Below are 21,522 nucleotides of genomic sequence, written 5' to 3'. Positions count from 1 at the left end.
TCCTTGGGCATTTTCTAATGCCCAGCCATCTCAGGAACAGTATAGGTGAAGACCCAACTGCAGCAGTTAGCAGAGGGCATGTCCTGATGCTCTGGGCCCGTGTCTAGGGGAAAGTGAGCTAGACACTGGACCAGGGTAGAGGTGCATTCATTCTCCTTCCAGGAAATGACCAGACAGATAGGTTTTAAAATCAGCCTTGTCAATATGCCACTGAAATGTTTCCACATAGGACAAGTGTTAAGTAAAACATGTCATGGTCAAACACAGTAGGGACCCTTGAGCCACTAGAATCTCAGACCATGGACTTGTTTGGAATGTAAAATAAAAATAACTTTAGAAAGGGGCAGCCAATTAGTGGATTCACCAAGCACCTCGAGACTCGTCCAGATGTAGGTCTTGTCACCAAAGTGACAACAGAGGATGAGGGTCATTTTCAATCACTGAAGAACATCTAACATGCCTCCCATACCTGTAGCCTTGTATCACTTGAGGGTGACTCACCCATGAGCTGGCTTTCCTCACTGGTTTAAAGGAGCTAAATAGCCATTTTCATCTTCAAGGGCCAACTGAGAAGCCTGTACAAAGAAGCCTAGTGTGTCACTAGGCAAGTCAAATGAATACTTGTACTTTTTTCTAAGGAAGAGCTGGTGTGGACAAACCTCATCCCTTGGAAGAACATCCCCCAAACTAGCTGTGTACCAGGCTGTAACCTGCAAGCAGTCAACCTGCATTTCTGTGAGCATGAGACTTTGCAGTATCTGTCCAAAGGTGACGCCCTGATGTGAGCCAGTCCAAGCTTTCCCATGAGGAAAGCCATGTAAATCGGGCAGGGAAGAACACAGCTGAAGAACACAAATGGTTGGTGTTACACAGAGGAAAGAGGGAACACACAGCTGCTAAAAGGGTGAACAGAAAAATCATTTATCTAAATAGAATAATAGAAATAAACAAAAACTTTTAAAAACAATCACAAGATTTACAAATAAATTGGTACAAATAAATAGGTATTGTAAATCTACAACATTTGAATTATAAACGCATCTGTTATGACAGCTTGTGAAGTTTGTGCACGTGACCTGTGTTTAGCTTTCTGTTGATGCCACTGCTCAAATGTATGAAATGTACGCCATGATATAGTGGGTATGGCTGAGAAGGGTGGAAATCGGACAAAGCAGGGCTTACATTAGGCCCAAGGCAATGTTAGTAACTGGGCCATAACACCAGGAGGAGGCATGTTCAGAACCTAGGTGGGCAGCTTCCACTGCAGATAGATTCTGCAATGCAAGGTGGGCAGTAGAAGCCGTAATTTTGGGACCAGGAAGTTGATTTGGCTTGGGTGTGGATGAGGAAGGAGGCTCTGGTCTTCACTGCATAGGAAAGAGACCCAGTCATCCAAAACCTACTTCTGCAGTGACTCACGGAGACACGAGAAGCTCTGCCTCCATCTACCTCCCAAATACTGGCCATCAGGGATGGGTTGGGGTAAGGCAATGAAAGAAGCTGGTGTAAGAGCAGCAATATGGTTTTTTGTTTTTTTGTTTTTCCTTTTAAACAAAGAATACTACTACCCTCTCACCCAATAAGGGACAACAGAACCCTAGGCTCAATGGATGAGGGGTTTCAAAGAGTGTCTTAGTCACAGATGATATACTAACAGTAGAGACATATGTACATAATAAATAATATAAAATAAAGCATATACATTTGTGGATTTAAAGGACTGCAAAAACAAAAGTCAATAGGCTGATGAGACTTCACAGTAGACCTGACATGGGTAGTAGTGACTCGGAAGCCAGGCGGGGCCTCTCTAGGGAATGAGTCTTCACTTCCCTTGCTTCTTAGAGGTCTTGGGACCCCAACTGTTTGTATGGAAGAAACCCGAGTTTCCAAGAAGAGCAGGCACTCAGGCCTGTCAGGCCCTTTTGATAATTCTCTTTAGGGCGACTCAAAGAATCCAGCCCCAGAAGTAAATCCGCGTGGATCAGATGTGCGCAACATCAGAACATGCCCTTCTAAGTGAAGTTAGACAGTACCCTGATACGTCATCATCTGAAAACACTGGCCCACACCTCTCCTACCTTCCAGCTGTGCACATACAAATACCTAGAACCTGACTTGCTATTTTGATATTGCTTCAAGTACTGCCTGGCATTCCCCATCAAAAAGCATTTAAAACAACTTCAGTTGAGATGTCTCCAATAGCTCTGGTATAAAAAGGCTGCATGAGCTATGTCAGCCACAGGGAACATAAGAAGCAAAGGTCCCCAGATGCTCACTTGAGCTGCTGTGTATGGATTGCTCCCTTCTGCCTGATAGAGGTGGCCATGGGGGTGCAGGACCACTGGGGACTCTCCAGAAGGAAAGCCAGTAAATCAGCATTGATTCCAGGTGCCAGAGGAAGGCTTGCTCACTCCAGGCCCAGGGCTAGTAACAGCAGCTCGGCCTCGGAGCACTGCTCATCCCTCAGCTAGAAGCAAACGAAGCTCAACAAGTTCATCTTTCCCATCAGCTACTAAAACACAGAAGTAAATGGCCCTGAGGTATACAAGTCCACTGAGTAGATTCCTCACTGATAAATTTGTATGGGAAGAAACTTCCAAATACCCCCACTACCACTTCCATATTCACCTCAAAATTCCTAATTCTGGGCTAGCCTACAACTTACCCAGTTGTCCTTGTTGGACAGAAGCACCACAGCCTATGGCCCAGAATGGAAGCAAACATAGCCCAGGAGAGCCTGGTCCCTCAGAAGAGAGGGCACACTGCGACCTAAGCTGTTTAGCCATGAGCCCTTCACGGGAACAGCCGAGAGGAACTAAGCCAAGCCACAGCGGGGTCAGACTGCATGGTGTGTCTGAAGAAGCCAGCCCTTGGCCTGCTCCAGAGGACAAGGTGTGTACACTGCAGCAGTCCAGAGAGTCAACCTGCTTGGGTTCATCCCTGGGAGACCTCACCCCCTGGGTTCAGGCACAGTCATGGTGGCAGATCCCTGGTAGCCTTCAGAGAAGGACAGAGGTGCTTGGTTAACGTTTTCACTAGCCAGGACGCAGGCCGAGTCACACAGCACCTACTTGGTTTTCCTCCTTAACCTAAATAACTTGCGGGCTGAAGATCATGGTCCCTGTGTTAACTCAGAATCCTGTCACTCCATTTTCTAATACTTTTGGACCTGCCATGTTTTCCTAGATTTGGAAAAGCCGGCCCTTTAGCTGTACAGAGCTGGGAATGGCAAGGTGACTTTTCACAGTTAGTGTTGTGTATCAGTGTGAAGTTCTACACTGAACACCTGCACACGTTTCTTGGAATAACACGAGAAAGTGGTTTGTGGCTCAGCTCCCTTCACATGAGGTCAACTATGCCCACAGAGAGTATGAAACAGGAGGCACCTTCAAATCAGGAACCAAAGTTTTAGCTAGTTGACTAGCACCCCAATACTCGTTAAGTGTCAGGATTCTCTTTTCCTAAGACTTCATTAGACTTTTGACTTGCCTTATGTACAAAGGGCAGTGAATGAAGGACCCTCACTAACAGGGACCCAGCAATATGTGCACATAGGCATCCAGTTCTAGTTGAGCCCTGCCCTCTGGCTGGCAGCAGAGGCACCAGGGCAGGCCCAGGGCAACCAGAACTCCCGAGGCCCGAGTCTGTCCAGCCTGACCCATCCCCTCCACGTTTGCACATGCAGCAAGCAGCCTGGGAGGGATTCTAGGCTAGAGCCACAAGGAAGGAGCCCCTGTACATGGCCACTCTACTACTTGCCAGTCTCTTTTGGCTGGGAAGCCCATGGGGTGAGGCCAAAGATAGCATGTGCCATTTCTATCTAGCCAAGATCCACTCAGAGAGGCCTTTGCCTCTTTAGCCAGTGCTCCCTTCAGTTGTCCCAGGAGTCGGCTTGGGAGGGGGAGACTTGGAAACATTGCTCACTCAGATTCAAGCCCTGTTTGAAGACTGAGACTTCTCCCCAGGGCAGCTCAAATTATGGCCAGGCCACCTTCGCGTTCTCTGGGACAGTGGAGGAACTATTCTGAATTCCTGGTTATTGTAGAAGTAACTAACCAAAGGTAATTAGTTCATTAATGGGAGATGAACACAAAGCTGGCGGGCCCCGGTCTCAATCTCTGAGAACCCCACTCCTCGGCTTCTTTGTAAGAGAACTCTACAGTTAGCTGCCACTGCAGGTGGTGACTGATGCTCTCTCAGCTCCCTAGAGTCACGCATCTCTGGGATCCATCAACAGTAAAACTCTGAAAGAGGACCAAGGTGCATCTCTTCCAGAGGCTCCTTCCAGGAGCAAGGCTGTCTGAGGCAGAAGTGTACCATGCCTGAGAGGCTGACAGAGTGGAACACTTACCACTAGAAAGCCTTGGCTGGGCTCCTGGCTCCCCAGGCCTCAGGGTGGGCCAGCTGGAAGCCTGTTGGAGAGGCCCTGGCCACACTCAGAGAGCTCACATCTGCACACACTATGCTCCTTATTAAGCTGATTTTTTCACCTGGATGTGTTTGGGGGGGGGAGCACTCACTGTGTGGGGTTCCCCTGGTAGGAACTTCATCCCAAAGTGGCATTCTAGGTACCATTAGCAGGTCACTCAGTGGCTCCTTTAAAGGCCACTCTCAATGACCCTCCACTAAGTGTGCCAGCTTTTCTCAACCAGAACTCTCCAGGCCCACTCCCCACCATAGCACTGTCGGGACATGGCACCAAGGCCCAAGCCAAGGTGTGGCAGTGATAGAGCACCTGCCAAGCATGCACATGGCCGTGGGTTCCAGTCCTAGTGCACACACACACACACACACACACACACACACACAGTTTTCAGTCATCAGCTATTCAACAAAAGAGCAACCCAACACGTCACCCTCCCAGAGTCCACCCTGGGGTTAGCGGACCTCCTACCTGAAGGAGGAGGCTGACGCTGAAGCCTGAGGGTTCCCTGTGCAGGAAGCCCAACACACGATGGTTCTCTTCTCCAACAGTGACCTGGGTAATGAGAAGCCCATTGAACACTGGCCAGGAGTTCATTTCAGTGTATGAGCATTGCCAGTAAATGCAAGTAAGGAACCTTTTAAAGAAGCCATCCGAGCAGTACCTGCTGGCGTGAATTTCCTAACACATGGTAAATTTGGTATTAAAGTAAGATGGAGACACACATGAAATGGTCACAACACACATTTGGTTTCTGAATCCATTCGGGGTCAAACTGATTCTGGCTGTATGGGTGGCTCTCTGGTGTTGGCCACATCTGAAGCAGGAGGCACCTTTGAGCAGGGCCACTGCCACTTCCGAGCTCCACAGCCCAGGGACAACATGGGAGGAGCACTTGGCTCTATGGAAGGAAGGGCATTCCATTAAAAACATGGGTCTAGAAATGCCCAAGTATATTGTTCCCACCCCCCCTCAACCCCCAGCTCCATTCAGATAAGATACAAACCCCAGCAGGAAAGAGGCATCCTGTATCCGCCACCACATGTTCATTAAGCCCCATGGAAGGTTTCCATTTGGCACCTGTAGCAGCGGCTTGGATTAGCAAGAGGGAGGGGTGGAGGGAGGTGGTTAGCTGATGTCCCAGACCACCCAAGGTTACAGGAATGGGGGATGAAGTCATTGCCTCCTGCCAATGATAAACCATGGGTTTAAAATTCATTAACATTCATTTTGGTGATAAAAATTCCTTAGGGTGGGAGCAAGATCACATTCCCAAGCAAACGTTAACCTCCTGAGGGAAAGGGACCTGGTTAGACTTCATATTTTCAAAAGGACACTACGTGCAGAGAGGGCACCTGCAGCTTCTGCCGACACCCACAGTGACGACAGACTTGGCACGTTCTGCAGTGACATGATTTTTCTTCATTCATCCATCAAGTTCGACAGCGACACCCACCAGGCACAGAGGAAAGGTATCCCTCCTGGGGACAGCCAAGGAAGGGCTAAAGGGGCAAGTCCATTCTGTCAGGGTCACATTGTGGGGCTACAGCAGAGTTAGCTCAGAAAGACCAACTTCAAACTCTGCAAAAGACACTTAAAACAAGAACATGATCCCTTGGAGAAAAATAAATGCAACAATTTTTAAATTCATGCAAATTGAGGGATGAAAGAAACGATAAAAGGTTCTGAAAAAATAAACATGATTCTATTTGGGCGGAAGAAGTTTGTCTCCGAATTCTTGAAAGCCATGCCCCAGCTGTGGATGTCATGTGTCCAGTTTCCATCCCTCCCCCAGCCGTCCTCCTCGGCTTCCAGGGAAAGGAGCAAAGTCTTTGGTCTCAAGGCTGGAGGACGCAGCATGGCAGACAAGCTCAACTAGTGGAAGTCACGGTCAGACCGAGTCCAGGAGGGCCGGACAAGGGGGCCCGAGGGGCGCTAGATGGCACCTTCACTGTGCAGGCTGTGGTTGGCCTTGTTGTGTGACACACAGTTCTGTTCATTAAGCAAGTTGGCTGTCTCGTCTGGCAAGCCGTCATGCAGCTCCGTAAGAGTCAATTCAATTTTAGTATTTTCACTGTCTGAAGACTGAGGCGTTTTGTCCATCCGGGACGCCATCAAGGCATTTTGGTATTGCTGTCTGGAGATCTGGGGCCAGAAGAGGACATAGAAAACAAACCGAGAGAACTTATTTTTAGGTTCTCTTGTCTCCTACCACCGTATCACACACAAAATACCCCAAAAGGCCCAGAGCTTTTGCTCTGGGAGAAAATCATCCTTGAGTAGAAACCGAGCCACTCTGTGAAAAGTTCAAGTTGATTCCAGAGATGCAGCCAGTTCTCACCACTGGGGCCATTTCTACATCTTGCCTCTTACATTCAGAGACAAGAAAAATGGAGATCAGCTTCCAGCAGCTAAAGCTGCTTGGGTCTCTGAACAACGATGTCTAATTCAGGCTAAGGAGAGGCAACCCCAGTGCTTTCTGGGTCAAGCAGACAGTCACCAGCCACGGGCTCCGGAGAACTGACAACGGCTTTCCCTCATCCTGTTCCGGTGCCCTGGCACGGCCACGTTTGCTTTGGCTGCTCGTGGGATGGAACCGAGGTCAATGTGTGTCTCAACCTGTGCTGGGCCCAGAGGAGGGAGGTGGGGCGCTCTCACAGCAAAGGGGAAGCTGTCAGGGAAGTGGCCATACCTGCCGGATCCAGCCACGCAACCCTCCCCACTTACCTTGACGAACTGTAGGTCAGAGAGGGCTCGGACGGAGTAGTCAGGGATGTAGACTTGAAGGAATGAAGAGCTGAGTTGATTGTTGCTGCTCCCCAAGGTGGGTGTCATGGCGTCAATCCGGTCGCTCCGACTGAGAGAGTCTGAGTGATTCAAGCCACAGGGGCGAGGAGGTGACTTATTTTCACCTAGAAAGGGGAGACAAACCAGGTCTAGTCGCTGGAAAACGCTCACACCAAATGAAAAGCAATCACACAAGCACCCATGTGTCTCTCCCGCAGGTACACGCAGCTCAGCTGTGACAGACCAGGGTAGAAAGGCCAAAGCTCCATAGCTGGAACCCGCCTTCCAGGGGAGCATCACTAGGTCCACAGATAGAGCTGAAGATAAAGCCCGGGACACGGATGCTACCGGATACTAACAAGGACCATGAAAGGCTCTCCATTATCTTTCCAGGAGCCAAAGAAATTATCAAAGACCATCTGTCTCCTTTGTCTCTTAGCTATCAGCCAGCTCAGGTATGCCATCATGCTAGGTGACAGGAAACCCTTGAGAGGTGTCTTGGTGGTGAGATGGGTTTCTGCAGTGAGCTCCTTGGAGCAAGTGTTCAGAAAGATCGAAGGGAAAAGGGCAGGAGAATCCACATGTTCTTGCTGTCGGGGAATATTCCTCATAGCTTTAAAAGAATGTGTATTGCTATTTTGCCTGCTGTCTATGTATCACATCTAGTTGCCCATGGAGTCCAGAAGAGGGCGTTGGATCCCCTAGAACTGGAGTACTAAGAATTGAACCTGGTTCCCTCTGGAAAAGCAACAAAGTGCTGTCTCTGAGCCACCGAGCCATCCCTCCAGCCCCCCATTCCTTGTGGCTTTGACGATGAATTATGTTAAAGATAAAGCACCAGCTGCATGTAGTGGCACACCCCTCTGACCCCAGCACTCGAGAGGCAGAGGTGTGTGGGTTTCTGAGTTTCAGGCCAGCCTGGTCTACAGAGGGAGTTCCAGGACAGCCAGGGCTACACAGAGAAACCCTGTCTCAAAAAACCAAACCAAACCAACCAACCAACCAAATAATAAAGCCCACGTCTTCAGTGAGGAAACCTCTTCTATCCTAAAGCCCACGTCCTCAGTGAGGAGACCTCTTCTAGCCCACTGTTTCAACCACCTGTACACAGTAGATGGGCTCTGAACTGCAGAATGCCACAGGAGTAGAGGGGACCCACACTCCCATCTTCTGAAGTCCTTAAAAGATGCCCCCAGAAAAGAGCCAGCCAGTGGCATGTCCTGCCCTCCACCTATCAAAGTCTACCTCCTACTTCAAGTGACAGGCTTATGCAGTGCCACAGAACAACTGCCACAGCCTGAAGAACCCCAAGTACTGCGCTCCCCTGAAGTTCCTCTCTTCATAGTGGCACTGACACCCTCAGCCCACCCTGCCACCGTGGCCATTTGGGACTTCCTCTTAGGACTTCCAGGCCACGTCTCCCTCTTCCAGCCGTTCAGCAGCAGCTTACAGTGCTGGCATCTACACACAAGTCAGCATCCAACTCAACAGTGCCCCCTACTGTCCCTGTCACCTCCTGAGAGAGAGGCCCAGTAACTGCCAGCACTTGACACTTAGTGCAGAACTTTCAACACGTGTCCCAACTCTGCCCAGCTTCAGAACCTTTCTGTAAACTGCACAGTGGTACCCAGCTCATGGAAGACACAATGCTGGGCACAGCATCACACCCAGTGAGTGCTGGATAGATGTGCCCCGTTGCCATGTTCTGCTCTCTCCTCTTAGCCTCTCCCAGACCGCACCGCCATGCTCCTGGATCAGGCCTTTCCACAATGATGTCACCTATAATGACAGACCTTTCTTTTGAACATGGAATCCCAGGGCTGTACCTCTAAATTTCAGCCATGAGTCATATGTTTCTGCATATATTTTTGTTTAATATATTTAATATTTTTCTGAAAGGATTTTATGCTTTTGTAGGTCTACAAACAAAACTTCTAATATAAAGAACAAGATATCCTTACTAAAATATAGTATAAAGGTCAAACAAACCCATTATTTTAAACATGTATTATGAAAGTAAAATTAAAAATTGAGGAGTTTGTTTAGTTGTACGAAGATATTTCTATAAAATATGTATATATGTTCTTTTTGTTGTTGTTGTTGAGATAAGGTTTCTCTTTTTTTTTTTTTGGTTTTTCGAGACAGGGTTTCTCCGTGTAGCCCTGGCTGTCCTGGAACTCACTATGTAGACCAGGCTGACCTGGAATTCATAGAGATCCACCTACTTATTTCTCTCTCTTGAATGCTGTCCACATAGATTTTTAAAACAGTGTTTATGTCTATGGTTTCAAGGTATTAAAGGCAAGGCACCAGGCAGGCTCACTGCTTTTGGGCTGGACCCCCAGGTGGAGGTTGGAGCCTGGGTTCTTCTGGACTTCCAGTTAGTGAATACTGCTTTCTGGTTTGTTTGTTTGTTGGACCCCCGTGTGTGTGTGTGTGTGTGTGTGTGTGTGATGTTGGACCTCTTGTGCCTGTCTTCACAGCCTGTCTGCAGAAGCCGCCCATTGCTCATACTCCTTCTACAGAGCCACAGGCATGACATGATTGGCTGGGAGCACACCTTGTGGCTTTAATATACTGCCCGGCACCTCAGGGACAATATTAAAATCTTAACACCAAGTAAAGAAAGGGTAGGCTTACGGCACATGGCCAGTGACACTAGCTAAGCCTCCTTGACAGGAAAATAGCCAACCTAGGGAAACCACTGCACCACTTGTTCCCAACAGACTCACACTCAACTTTTGCTCACAAAAAAGTAGCCATAAAAGCTTAATTATTTTTAAAGTTAATATAAAATTATTGTAAAAAGAGGGGAGACTAGGACCCTCGTGACAGTGCAGGACAATCTGCAGTGGGCCAGAGAGCGTCCCTGGTTTTCTGTGGTTGTTTGCTACCCCTCAATGAGAGCTGCGTGTTTTCTCAAGAAGCCACTGGAAGTTTCTCTCCAGGCAGTACTTTGATGTAAACAGGGATCTGCGCTCTTCTCACTCTTCTAAGACCTGAGCAGAATGGGCAGCTGAGGGACACGCAGTGCGCAGTGCTCCATCCCAAGTGTGACCAAAAGCAGCAGGAGCTTCCCCGCTCGGCAGGGCACGCTGGCCTCCAGGGTGGACCTCCTTCTGGTCCTAGCCTCCTGCTGAAAGCACTGGGCCCTGCTGTGGCCAGACAGGGGCAGCACTGGGGTTCACTCAACTCACAGCCACTTTCATTCTAAGGATCTTATGAAGCCGTCTCTACAGTGTTATCCATGCTGGGCCCCAGGGACAGAGCTTCCTGATGCAATTTCCAAAACAGAGCAGTTGGGCCATCTGAGTTCCGACAATTGCTACTTGTGTATTTTGGATGTCCCAGCGAGTGGGGCAATCAGTCACATCCTTTATCCAAAATCCTTGAGATGAAGGACTAAATTTCTAGCTGTAAGTTGGTCCAAATGCACCACAAACTACAAACCCTGAAGGCTCACCTGCAGTGAGGCCCAAAGGGCTCAGACCCACAGAGTAGAGGCAGAACAAGCTGCTCCACCAAGTGTGGGTTCATGTTTTGCTATCAAACCTGTATGTCAAGGTTTTATGACAGTAATGAAGATAAGACATCAATTTTAGCTGGCCTTGGTGGTACCCAACCACAATCCAAGCACTTGGGAGGTAGGGACTGGAAGATATTGAGTTCAAGGTCATCTTCAGACATATAGCAATTTCAAGTTTGAGGCCAGCCTGGGCCACAAGAGACCTCATCTCAAAAACCAGACAAAACCAAGACAAAATCAAAACCTTTTGAGCTGGACATGGGGGTGTACCCCTTCAATCCCAGCACTCAGGAGGCAGAGGCATATGGATCCCTGTGAGGTGAGATCTGCTGGTCTACACAGTGAGTTCCAGGATAGCCAGAGACAAGACCTTACCTCAAAAACCAACCAACCAGACAAACCCTCTCAGTATTGGTTTACTTTGGTTTTCTGGCTTTGTACCTAGGAATCCTTTCTTTTGACTACAAACTATGCAGGAAAAATAACAAACTGTGCCTCCTTTGTAACCGTAGGCACCTCCTGGAAGGTGCAGGATGTCGTTACGGCAATGGCCGCAGGCCTGTGGCCCAGGACCTTCGAGGCAGGCAGGCCTATCAATTGCTGCTCAGAAGGAGCAGGCATCGTGAAGAGAGCTCCAATTCTACAGAGACATAAAATGCAGATGACGTAATAGGCTTTGACTCATCAACTTCAGGATCCCTGCAACTTTGTAAACAAACAGCAAACACGAGGGAAGAACGGAAGAGAACTATAAATGCATGTGTACATGTGAATGTACGTGTGTATTCTGTTCTTTGGTTTGCGTCAAATAGCTCTATGAATATCTTATGCTCAGACACGCCAAACTTGAAGAGTGTGTGTGTGTGTGTGTGTGTGTGTGTGTGTGTGTATGCATATGTCTTCAAGTATGGTGTGTGTTTGTATGTGTGGATGTCAGAGGTCAACCTTGGGTGTCCCTCAGGACCTGTACTTTGTTTAGACAGTGTCACTCCCTGGGACCTGGGGCCCACTGATTTGGCTCATCTGGCTGGCCAGTGAGCCCAGGGTTCCTGCTGTTTCCACCTCTACAGTATGGGGATCAGAACCTCAGGCTACTAGGGTTGGGAGCTGGAGATGGGGTCTTTATCCTCCTGCAGCTAGAATTTCAGCGATGGAACCATCTCAAAACCCTATGTTAGGGTTCTGAGGTCAGGGTTTTAACTCTGTAGCCATTCTGGCCTCAAACTCACTATATGTAGCCCAAGCTGATCTTGAACACATGGCAATCTGCGTATGTAAGCCTTCTAAACACAGAGATTAGAGGTGTGGCCACTACACCTGGCTGACAGCAGACTCATGGAATCATTAATTCATTTCCTTCCAACATAAGCATGGGTGCCTCCAATCGCTCTGGAGCTTGAATGGAGTTGGATTTATGTAAATTGTACCAGTCAGACTAAGGAATACAAGCTGTCTTGGGAGGGGAAAGGCAATACAGGAAAGCTGCATTACCAATGCAAATGTCTGACCCTCCTTTGAGACAGGATCTCCCTGTGTTATTATATACTAACCCTCAACTCTCCTGCCTCAGACCATGCATGCTGGGATACAGGTGTGCACCACAACAAGCTCAATTAAGGCTAAGCAATTTTAATTAAAGAAAGATTAAAAGTTTTCTTTGTAGTGGCTGGGCGTGTTAGGCCTGGCCGCGCTCTCCTGTGGGGAGGTAGTCAGCTGCTGGTTAGGAACGCACAGGCACAGCACTGATTCCAAACAAAGGTGAGAAAGACTCAGAGCAGCAAGGCCATCTGCTGGGAATGCAGATTCACAGCCAGCTCACGTGCATGCGTGCGTGCGTGCATGTTGGGGGGGCAGTACTCCCAAATCAAGGTGAGTGTGGGCTTTTTCTCATTTGTCAAGAAAAGTTCATCCTCTCCCAAGATTTTGTCCAAATGGATTCTTTGGGAAATGAAAGCAGTTTAAAACTCCTCATCTTATAACATGCTGAAGACTCTGGTAAAGCTCTGGGCAGACCTGTGAGGTGGGATAAGCAGTCGCACAGGCCAGCCACCATAGAGCCTTTCCCTATTCCTGGTCACCACGGGTCCAGGCCGAGAGCTCCTCTCTAGCCCTCTGTGGCTTGTGTTTTCTGGACAGCTCCATTTTAGGCAGCAACCTTAGAGTTTTAGGGCTGGCGGGAAACTGGGAACAGTACTGTGGAAACAGTGTGCAGCCCTGGTAGCCAGGCTTCCCTAGGGTCTAGGCAGGCGATCGATCAGAGGATCGGTTATGAGTAAGGAAGCATGCAGAGTTACCTGGAGAGCCCGCAGCTAACACCTCTGTCCTGCTGACAACAAAGGTGCGAGACAGGGACAAAGGAACTGGAAAATGGAGAAAAACAGGGTAAGACCGCATCAAAACGCAGAAACAGATCTTCACATCCAAGGAACTGGAGTGAACGCTGTCTCACTAACGTGAGCATTCCACCCCGGAAGCACCAAAGACCGTGTGCTGTTATACAAGAAGGGTCAGCAATGACTCCCCAGAATAGTGTGCCACGGGGAGGACTCTCGCCCTTGTGCTCCTTTCTGGAAAGTCCTCAAACCCCCAACACCCAACTGAGGTCCACAGCTCACATCTGAGTCACAATTAGCCAGCCTCGGCTGGTAGGAGCTCTAAGAATAGGCCCATGCCGCTGCGGCGCTCACTCGCCATGCAGCCTAGCAAGGCCCTGATTACCCAACTCATTGGTATTACTGGTTTCATAATTTTGGCTTGATATTTTGAATTGCTTGAGATGACTGCAGATTTCAGAACAGAAGCGAATGTGTAGAGAGCCATGTGCAGACTGTCTGAAATGGCAGACAAAGGTCAGGCTCAGCACTGCTCGCTCTGATGGGAGACTCGCCCCACCACAGGGCAGGCCATGAGGGACAGGGTAGGCCTTCCTACATGTCCCAAGGACTCTGGGCTTTATTTTGCTGCTTTATGTTAAGACAAGGTCTCGACATAAAGCTCTGGCTGGCCTGGAGCTTGCTTTGTAGGCCATTCTGGCCTCAATCTTTCTGCAGTCCTCTGCCTTTGTTTCCCCAGTGGACAGCTGACTTTCCATTTACGTGTGGACATGTGCACATGCCATAGCACATATATGAAGAACAGAGGCAACATGTGGGAGTCTGTTCTCTTTCCAACATGTGGCTCTTGCTGGCAAGCACCCTTCCCTGCTGATGCCACTTCCTCTTGAACAGACACAGGCAGGTCTTAATGCACAGATTACAGTACTGATGTACAGTGCTGATGTGCAGTGTTGATGTGCAGTACTGATGCACAGTGCTGATATACAGTACTGATGTACAGTGCTGATGTGCAGTGCTGGTGTACAGTACTGATGTGCAGTATTGATGTACAGTGCTGATGTACAGTGCTAATGTGCAGTACTGATGCGCAGTGCTGATGTACAATACTGACATCGGTGCTGATGCACAATACTGATGTACAATGCTGATGTGCAGTACTGATGTACAATGCTGATTACAGTCCTAATGCGCAGTACTGATGTACAGTATTAATGTGCAGCACTGATGTACGGTACTAATGTGCAGCACTGATGTACAGTGCTGATGTGCAGTACTAATGTATAGTACCGATATGCAGTGCTGATGTACAGTACTGATGTGCAGTGCTGATGTACAGTACTGATATGCCGTGCTGATATACAGTACTGGTGTACAGTGCTGATGTGCAAACTGATGTACAGTGCTGATGTACAGTGCTAATATGCAGTACTGATGTGCAGTGCTAATGTGCAGTACTGATGTACAGTGCTGATGTGCAGTACTGATGTGCAGTGCTAATGTGCAGTACTGATGTACAGTGCTAATATGCAGTACTGATGTGCAGTGCTGGTGTGCAGTACTGATGCGCAGTGCTGATATGCAGTGCTGATGCACAGTGCTGACGCGCAGTGCTGGTGTGTTGATAGAACATCTCCATGAACACACAGACCCCAAGACCCAAGTCAGCCTTTGATGAACGATGGGGGCTTCCTGGTGAAGAGTCAGCTCTTTGCTGTCTTTTGTTGTTATTTTTCAGTTGGTTTGAAAAGTCTCTTATGGTCTAAGGTTAACCTCAACCTCACTACATAGCTCAGGCTAGCCTTGTGATCCTCCCACCTCCTTCCCAAGGGCTGGACCTGGTGTGGCCATCATTCCCAGCCTTCTGCTGTCCTTTTCTGAGTGAATTCTCCCTACACTATTGTTCAATATGAGCTAGGCTAGTGTTTAGGTCTAAATGTACTGTTCTCAGAGATGCCTTAAAAATAGGGGTCTGTTAACCTGGGCTAAACTGAGGCACATAGTTCCAGAATAGTCACAATGACAATGCCTTCCTGTGACATAATATTTCTTCCTGTGGTTCTGTTCTTTTCATCTGTTTTTACACTTTTGAGACAAGGTCTTGCGTAGACCAGGCTGGCTTAGAGTTCAGAGTACACTATGCTGACTCTGAATTTGTAGCAATTCGCCTGCCTTTACCTTATATTTTAAGGGTCACAACACACTGTATACACAGTACCTCATTCTGTTCTCCTGGTTACTATGGGAAACCAAAGGTTTTTTTTTTTTTTCTCAGTGTTACACAACCTGCATCCTGGGCTGTGACCCAGGTCTTTTTCCATACCCAGCTCCCCTCTCCAGTGTCACCAAGCAGTGGAAATGAAGATCACTTTCAAGTTCACAGCAAAGACCTTCTAAGAGGGATCAAGCAGGCCCATGTGCACACTCAGGGACAATGTCCCTTAGGACAGCAAAACCTGCACAAGAAAGCAAGGAATTCTGGCAGCTCACCGGCTTTCTAAAGCTTACATCTTTATGCCCGTCACACTGCTGTGTGGGACAGTAGGGGAAGACAGATGTCACAAAGACAAACTTGCCTAAAGGTCCCCATCGCTGCTAAATTTTTTCAGTTTGACAGCCTTCCTTTAAGATGGACTATGGTTAGTTAGCCCTGGGCTTTGTAAAGGTTTCCTTGTACAGGACGTCCTTTGGTATTGTGGCCACCAGATGGCACCACAGCACCTCTGTTTACCTGCCTGGCCAGGGAAGGCAAGCAATGATGTGTCTAGATCCAGAGGAACTGGAAGCAAAGCTGGGTGCTGACACCCTGCTGGCACCTCAGTCTCCCAGAGAACAATCCTGTGGCCTGACCGCCCACCACAAACAGCCAACTCTCTCGTCCTCAGGAAGATGTAACGGAAAATCCCCAGAAGAGCTACTCTGTACGCCTCAGACTTTTGGAGTGGAGACTGGGCGACACTTCCCAAGACAGGCAGGAGTGTGGCTTCTGGAAGCGCTAAACTTCTAAAAAGTTCTAAAGCTAATTAACAACTCAGCAGACCCCAGTGCACCCACCCACGGAAGACACACAGCTCCCATAGGTGCCTCTAACAGGAAGCAGCCTGGGGATGGTTAATCTAAGGTCACCTTCCCTTGGGTTTGCAATTGCCATGGAAACACACTTCTGGTATGTCTCTTGAGAGTCCTTCCAGGGAGGTGAATGGAAAAGACACACTTGCGTGTGGGGACACCATCCACAGGCTGGGGTCCTGGACTGGTTTAAAATGAGTGTGGGGACACCATCCACAGGCTGGGTCCTGGACTGGTTTAAAATGAGTGCACTGAACAGCAGGAGTCCTTCCTTCCTATGACCCCAGCGTCACCAGCTACCTCACACTCCCCTGTCACCTTAGCCTCAGGTAGGCTTAGTGCATTGTTCAATGGTCAGATGGGGGAACTGCGCACAGCAGGGAAGAGAAGGGACCACAGCCATGCGGGACACAGGTGACCATGGCAGCATAACCCTGGGCAGAGGAAGACAGAGTCAGCCCATGACATTTTGTGTCCACACAAAGTTCTAGAAGGGAGGGGGACCTCTGGGGGACAGCGATTCAGAGGAGGATGCTTGCGTTCTCTCTCTCTCTCTCTCTCTCTCTCTCTCTCTCTCTCTCTCTCTCTCTCTCTCTCTCTCTCTCTAGGGCCCTTAACAGTCTGCCTCTCCTGGTGTGCACAGCTGTGTTTGCTGTGTGTGTGACCTATGAAGGCGTATACCCGAGATGGGTACAGCTTCTCTCTCTGTGATAGGCATCAATGAGTGCTGACTCATGCCGGGCACAGGGGAGACTGAGACTTCCTGAAACAGAGTCCTGTGCTAAGCTCTGGGGACCACTCACCTGGAGAGGCTGTGAGGGCCATCACACCATAATATGAAAAAGCGCTTGCTTCAAACTTCATGCCTTCTTTGCCAGCTTCCACCTCCACCTTCCCCTATGGGAAGAAAAAGAAGTGGCTTCAGTGTCAACTGCACAGAGAGCTGGGCCTTCCAGGGCCTTCCAGGGCCTTCCCGGGCTGTCCACACTGCTCTCCAGTGAGCCCAAGATAAGCTCTGGGAAATAAAGGGGTGGGCATATTCATTGAAACTAGAAATGTGCATTAGGCTAGACCTCTGGAAGTAAGGATCCTTGGTCATAAAAAGAATCGGTAGGCCAAATGCTGAGCTGTTCTCAGTGAAGCCTGCCTCAGGAGGAGCCGGAGCCAAGGAGCAGCAGGCTCAAGGGTCAGCATGCCTTGTGTCTATGCAACACGAGGGCAGGAACTGGCTCCTAGGACCTCCCCTCCCCTCCAAGTCCAAGTCCCAACACCTGGGGGTAGACCTAAGGGAAAGCAGTCCTAGTACGACTCCTCCCATCAGAACAAACTCCTCTGAGCTTCTGCTCTTCTCCTAGCTCCAGCATGCCTGAGCCCACTCATCCTCCATCACCTCTTCTGCCCTGCATCCATAGGCATCCATCAGTTCAGAATGCGTGCTCAGTAGTTGGTCTGGGCTACTGAGAGATTTCCCAGGGAAGGCTCAGTATGGTGGTATTCACATCCTCCAGACAGCCTCCCCCAGAACATCCTGTGCAAGGGACAAACCATCGAGCTACTACTTGCTAAAAAAGGAACCATTAAACCAGGCAGAGTGGCACATTCCTGCAATCTCAGGACTTGGGAAGCAGAGGCAAGAGGATCAGAAACCTATGACCAGCCGGACTCTATGAGGCTATTAAAAGAGAGGATGGGAGAGAGAGAAGAAAGGGAGGGGAGAGAAGGCAGGTAGGCAGGCATGCAGGCTAACACCACACCACACTTTAAATTCACTAATGTCCAGGTTAGTAGGCAGACACAGCTAATCCCTCTTACAAGTCAGAAAAGAGGAGCCAGGGAAGGCCAGCGATCAATGGCAGCTCTCAACACGTGCCATCCGGTGATCATGAACTACCTGATCACCTCCCCAGAGTGCGTTAAATTCTGGTTTAGTGAAGACCCCCCCTTTTGCACATCACATCTGCAGAAAACTACCTCTGCCTCTCTTTAGGCGCAGGAAATGCTAGCTGGTCCCAATCCACTATAATCTAGCTATAAGAAAGGAACTTAGAATACGGATCATTTTTGTATGTGTGGTGCTTGCAGCTCTAACCCTGGCCCTACCCTCCTCCCGGTGAGCACTCTGCCTCTCAGCTGCACTCCCAGCACCTAAACCCAGAATTTTGAAGCAAAGGAGCAAGAGTTGAATCTCCGTAGCCATGCAGCCAGTCCCTACCCAGATCCAAGCCTTGGGAAGCTACATTCCAGTGTGTGGGTGGCAACAAAGGAAACTGGTGGCAGAGGGCTTCACACAAACACGCCATGAAGAAGGGACAAGAACTCGGGAGGTATGGCCAGGCACGGCAGCACAGGCCTGTAGGCCTAGCGCTCATAAAGCAGAGGTAGAAAGATTGCTACAAGCTCAGGGTCTACATAACAAAGTGACAGGCCAACCTGGGCTACAGAGTGAGACCCTATCTAAAAAAATGGTTTCAAAACTAGAGGCCAAGAAAAAGGCTCAGTTGATAAATGCCTGCCAAGCAAGCACGAGGACCCAAGTTTGGGTCTCCACCGCCATGTGAGAGACATGTGTCCAACACATCCGAAACCCTTGAGCTCAGTGGGGACAGAGACAGGTAGATCTTTAGCCAACCAATGACTCAAAAGATACCGTGGAAGGCAATAATAAAAAATACCTCTGGCCACCACAGGCATCAGCATGCATGTGCCCACATGTGCACACACAGACATGCACAAGAAAATAAAGATTGTAAGAAGTTTCAGAGAGATCCATTTACTTCCTCTTCTGGCATGAGGACATTCTTTCTGGAGAAGTTTGTGGATGGGCAGGATCTGGCTGACCCACTGGTATGAAGGAAGGTCTAACCCAGGCTGACAGCAGACTGGCTTCCAGGCCTGCACAGACAGGGGACAGAGACAGGAGACAGAGGGCACTGGGCTCCTGGGAGGAGGGCAGCTTTTGCAGAGGACATGGGTTCAGGAAGACAGCACAGACCAGGGTAGTGTGGCTATGCTGAGAAAAGCCCCAGGGGAGGAAGGGACATAACTAGTGAGGATGTCAGGGAGGGGAGGGAGGGAGAGGGAGGAAGCCGTTCCCATAGGAGTGTGTGCTTGGGTGAGTGAGCGACCAGCATCCATAGGGAAACCAGAAGGCTGAGAAATGAGGACCATTTCCAGTCAGGACCAGATCTTCTGCAGAGGGTCCAGAGGCTCAGGAGAAGGAAGAAGTTTCACAACAATCTGAGCTGGGGCTGGAGATGCGAAGGTGATGGGAAGGACAGTCATGGAAAGAAAGGAGGGACAAAGGCCAGCCTGCCGTCTATGATTGACAGAATGAGGAGAGCCAGGAACCAACAAGGGGCTGACAGAAAAGTCTCACCAAAGAAACCAGGTGAGGGAGGGTGTCCTGGCGCAGAAGCAGTTGGCAATGGCAGCCACCACAGGGCTGTGACAGAGAGCTGCTGGGCCAGGAGGAGCACCTCGACTCAGACGTCAGACAGGAGGAGGATCGTCATCAGGAGGAGCAGCATAGGGTGGGGGCAGAGGAGTGGGGGCAGGGCTAAGGCCTCCCAGGACTTGAGGCGCCTTTCAAAGTTGGCATGGAAACAATATAGAGAATAGGGTACTAGGCGCATGGGGTTGCTGGGGTAGGCCCTTGAGGAGGAAAAGAGAGGCACGCAGCAGCAGGAGGAGGTGGCATTTACAGAAGGAAGAGGTGGAAGCGCTCAGTGGCACAGGTGCCATGACATTCTCGCCCCGAAGAGCCTCCGTGTGCACAGCACCAATGCTCAGCACTTTTAGACATGGCTGCCGCACACCCCTCTACTGACTGTGCAGAGCTGATCCACAGTGCCACAGTGACTTCTCTGTCCAGTGCATCGTATGGCTTCCACAGACCACACAGTCTGTGTGTTCCGGGTCTCTGCAAGTGCGTGTGAGTTCCTACTTTGTGATCAGCCATTCCAACCAGCCAGAGCCAAACTGTGGAAACAAACCCGGGGCCAGCCTCTCAGGAGGCAGGCAGACCGATAACCTAACAGGACTCTGTGCTGTACTGGGAGCCTCACCTACTAACCTCAAAAACATAAGCTCCTAAAGACTGGTGCCACCTCCATGCCCAGGCACTCTGAAGGAGGAGGACAAGCAGCTCTTTAGGTAATTTCAGGAAGATGAGAGATTTAGAGTGTCATTTTCTGGCTGTTTGTGAACGATGGCTGCAGATCTGGAAACTGACTTTTGGTCTCAAAGACTCCCACAAAAGCACAGGGACCTGGTCTGTTGACTAATGAAAGATGGCTAGAGAGAGATTCCATACCCACACCAGAGACCACAGCCATCCCTTAAGTCCTTCAGGGCAGGTGCCAGGCAGGGTAGGAGCAGCTACCCACTCCCTCCTCGGATGGATGCTGAGGAGTCTCAACCGTCAGTGCACTGTGGCCATGCTGGGCTGTGGCTCCCATGTGCTTGGGTTCCTCCAACTGGCAGTAGATAAGGGCCACCAGGTTTTTAATTTCATTATCTACTGTGGCCATCATTGCAGAAAAGACCACATATTTTAACGGGCCCTCCGATGTAGAAAATACAGTCTCAAAATAAGAAGCATGCCCTGGAACTGCCCATGAGAAGCTCCATGGAAACGACCCCCCCCCTCTGCCCCATCCCTCTCTCCCCTCTCCCCTCCAACCACTGACAGAGCCACAGCAGCAGCACTCAGGCTCAGGAGCCACTTCCAAAGTTACAGGGGATTCAAAAGGAAGGCGGGAAGCGGGAGGGAGGCAGGGCTCTGGAGGAGGCTGACGGGGAGTGAACATGTTTAAAACACAGCGCACACACTGAAATCCTCCGCAGATAAGTACACACACACACACACACACACACACACACATACACACAGCTTGGCAGGATCAAGTGTGATCCCCAGGATCCTCATGATGGAGGGAGAGGATGAACTGCAGGAGTGTGCGTGACCTCCACACACACTATGAGTTGACACATGAGAAAGAAAATCCCCGCGTGAAGCTGGACAGTCAGTTCAGCAGTTTTGAGTACCTGTTGCTCTTGCAGAGGACCAGGTTTAGCTCCTAGCACCTACAAGGCAGCTCATAATCATCCACAACTCCAGTTCCAGGGCATCTGATTCCCTCTCCTGACCTCCAAGGGTGCCAGGTACACACACAGTGCACAGAAATGCATGCAGGCAAAACACTCATACACATAAAATTAAAAAAAAAAATCTAAAAAAACCGCTAAAACCTCAGATTAAAGGCCTGTCCCTAGTCCCAGCACTGGCTGACTCTCTGTTTGCTAGAGTTTAAAGCTGCCTGGGCCTCCGTCCACGAGGGATGAGGGACGCTTTTCTGACAGGCAGGCCCCAGGGACACCAGGAA

The 21,522-nt window shown here is 49.5% G+C and overlaps 1 protein-coding gene across 5 annotated transcripts in view; it reads right to left on the bottom strand.

Moving 5' to 3' along the window:
- The window catches only part of Cnnm2 (cyclin and CBS domain divalent metal cation transport mediator 2), a 152,077-nt gene that overhangs the window by 23,826 nt on the left and 106,729 nt on the right, over window positions 1-21,522 (bottom strand). Inside the window, exons 5-9 of one of the 5 annotated variants that reach the window (XM_031390591.1) lie at window positions 16,942-17,035; window positions 13,031-13,096; window positions 7,151-7,335; window positions 4,895-4,978; window positions 895-2,997 (exon numbers count right to left, since the gene is read on the bottom strand). In XM_031390591.1, coding sequence (XP_031246451.1) covers window positions 2,974-2,997; window positions 4,895-4,978; window positions 7,151-7,335; window positions 13,031-13,096; window positions 16,942-17,035 — 453 coding nt within the window. In that variant the 3' untranslated portion in view covers window positions 895-2,973. Of the gene's footprint in view, window positions 1-894; window positions 4,979-5,825; window positions 6,569-7,150; window positions 7,336-13,030; window positions 13,097-16,941; window positions 17,036-21,522 lie in introns of those variants that run through there. The other 4 variants (XM_031390592.1, XM_031390590.1, XM_031390588.1 and 1 more) reach the window with 4 other exon arrangements.

Source organism: Mastomys coucha, unplaced genomic scaffold (genome assembly GCF_008632895.1).
Source record: "Mastomys coucha isolate ucsf_1 unplaced genomic scaffold, UCSF_Mcou_1 pScaffold21, whole genome shotgun sequence".
NCBI lineage: Eukaryota > Metazoa > Chordata > Mammalia > Rodentia > Muridae > Mastomys > Mastomys coucha.
Note: the sequence above shows the minus strand (reverse complement) of the source record. Positions and strands in the feature narration are given on the sequence as shown.